General features: G+C 37.5%; 1 protein-coding gene across 3 annotated transcripts in view; it reads left to right on the forward strand.

Annotated features, from left to right (window-relative positions):
• The window catches only part of LOC117169139 (spore coat protein SP85-like), a 112357-nt gene extending 111795 nt beyond the window's left edge, over positions 1 to 562 (forward strand). For all 3 annotated transcript variants that reach the window (XM_033355335.1, XM_033355333.1, XM_033355334.1), the window contains exon 3: positions 160 to 562. In XM_033355335.1, the coding sequence (XP_033211226.1) occupies positions 160 to 506 (347 nt within the window). In that variant the 3' untranslated portion in view covers positions 507 to 562. The remainder of the gene's footprint in view (positions 1 to 159) is intronic.
• The last annotated feature ends 213 nt before the right edge of the window (positions 563 to 775 follow it).

Raw genomic sequence — 775 nt, forward strand, 5'->3', positions numbered from 1 at the left:
ACAATACGCCAATTAGCACAAATGGTAAGTTCCGACAGTGCCTACAAGTGTGCCTACTGGCCGCTAAATGGCAATACCGGTTTCATATGTATACACTTGGTATGTGCCAATATTATTTGTTCTAATTAATATTTGAATTTATACATTTTTTTCTTACAGAGTCAGGAAATCCGGAAGATTCTCCTGAACGTAAAAGACCTAGACAACATGAAACTCATCCATCTTTATCTCCAGCTCCAAACCCTCTTCCTGTTTCAGCCCCAACTCCTCCACCCATGGACCCAAACCTTAATCTCCCATTGCGCCGCACAGACACTCTCAACTGTCCTCTACGCCAACTACAAGCCATGGACCCAACCGTGCCATTGAGCCACCCGGAGACTCTCGAATATCCTCCACGCCAACAGGGAAGAACCACCGACCCAAACCCGCACCGCACAAATTTTCTCCTATGTCCTCCACGCCAACCAGAAAACATGGACCAACAGAGAAGACATAATAATTAATTAAGTCAATACAAATTTTTTTGAGCAAATTCGTTCTGCGAACCAAGTTTGGATGAAAAAAATTTTTTCTGGATAAGGAATTAAAAATTAAAATTAACTTGATACGTTTGTATATATTTTATATCAAATGTTAACGCTCTGAATAAAAAAAATTCTTTATATTATATTTATTTTCATTATCTTAATGATTTTTTTGTGTGAAATCCTAAATATTTTACTTCTTAAACAAATAAGACAGTTTCTGTGTCTCGAAAGTATACTACAGTTAC

This window comes from Belonocnema kinseyi, chromosome 3, assembly GCF_010883055.1.
Source record: "Belonocnema kinseyi isolate 2016_QV_RU_SX_M_011 chromosome 3, B_treatae_v1, whole genome shotgun sequence".
In the NCBI taxonomy this organism is placed as follows: Eukaryota; Metazoa; Arthropoda; class Insecta; order Hymenoptera; family Cynipidae; genus Belonocnema; species Belonocnema kinseyi.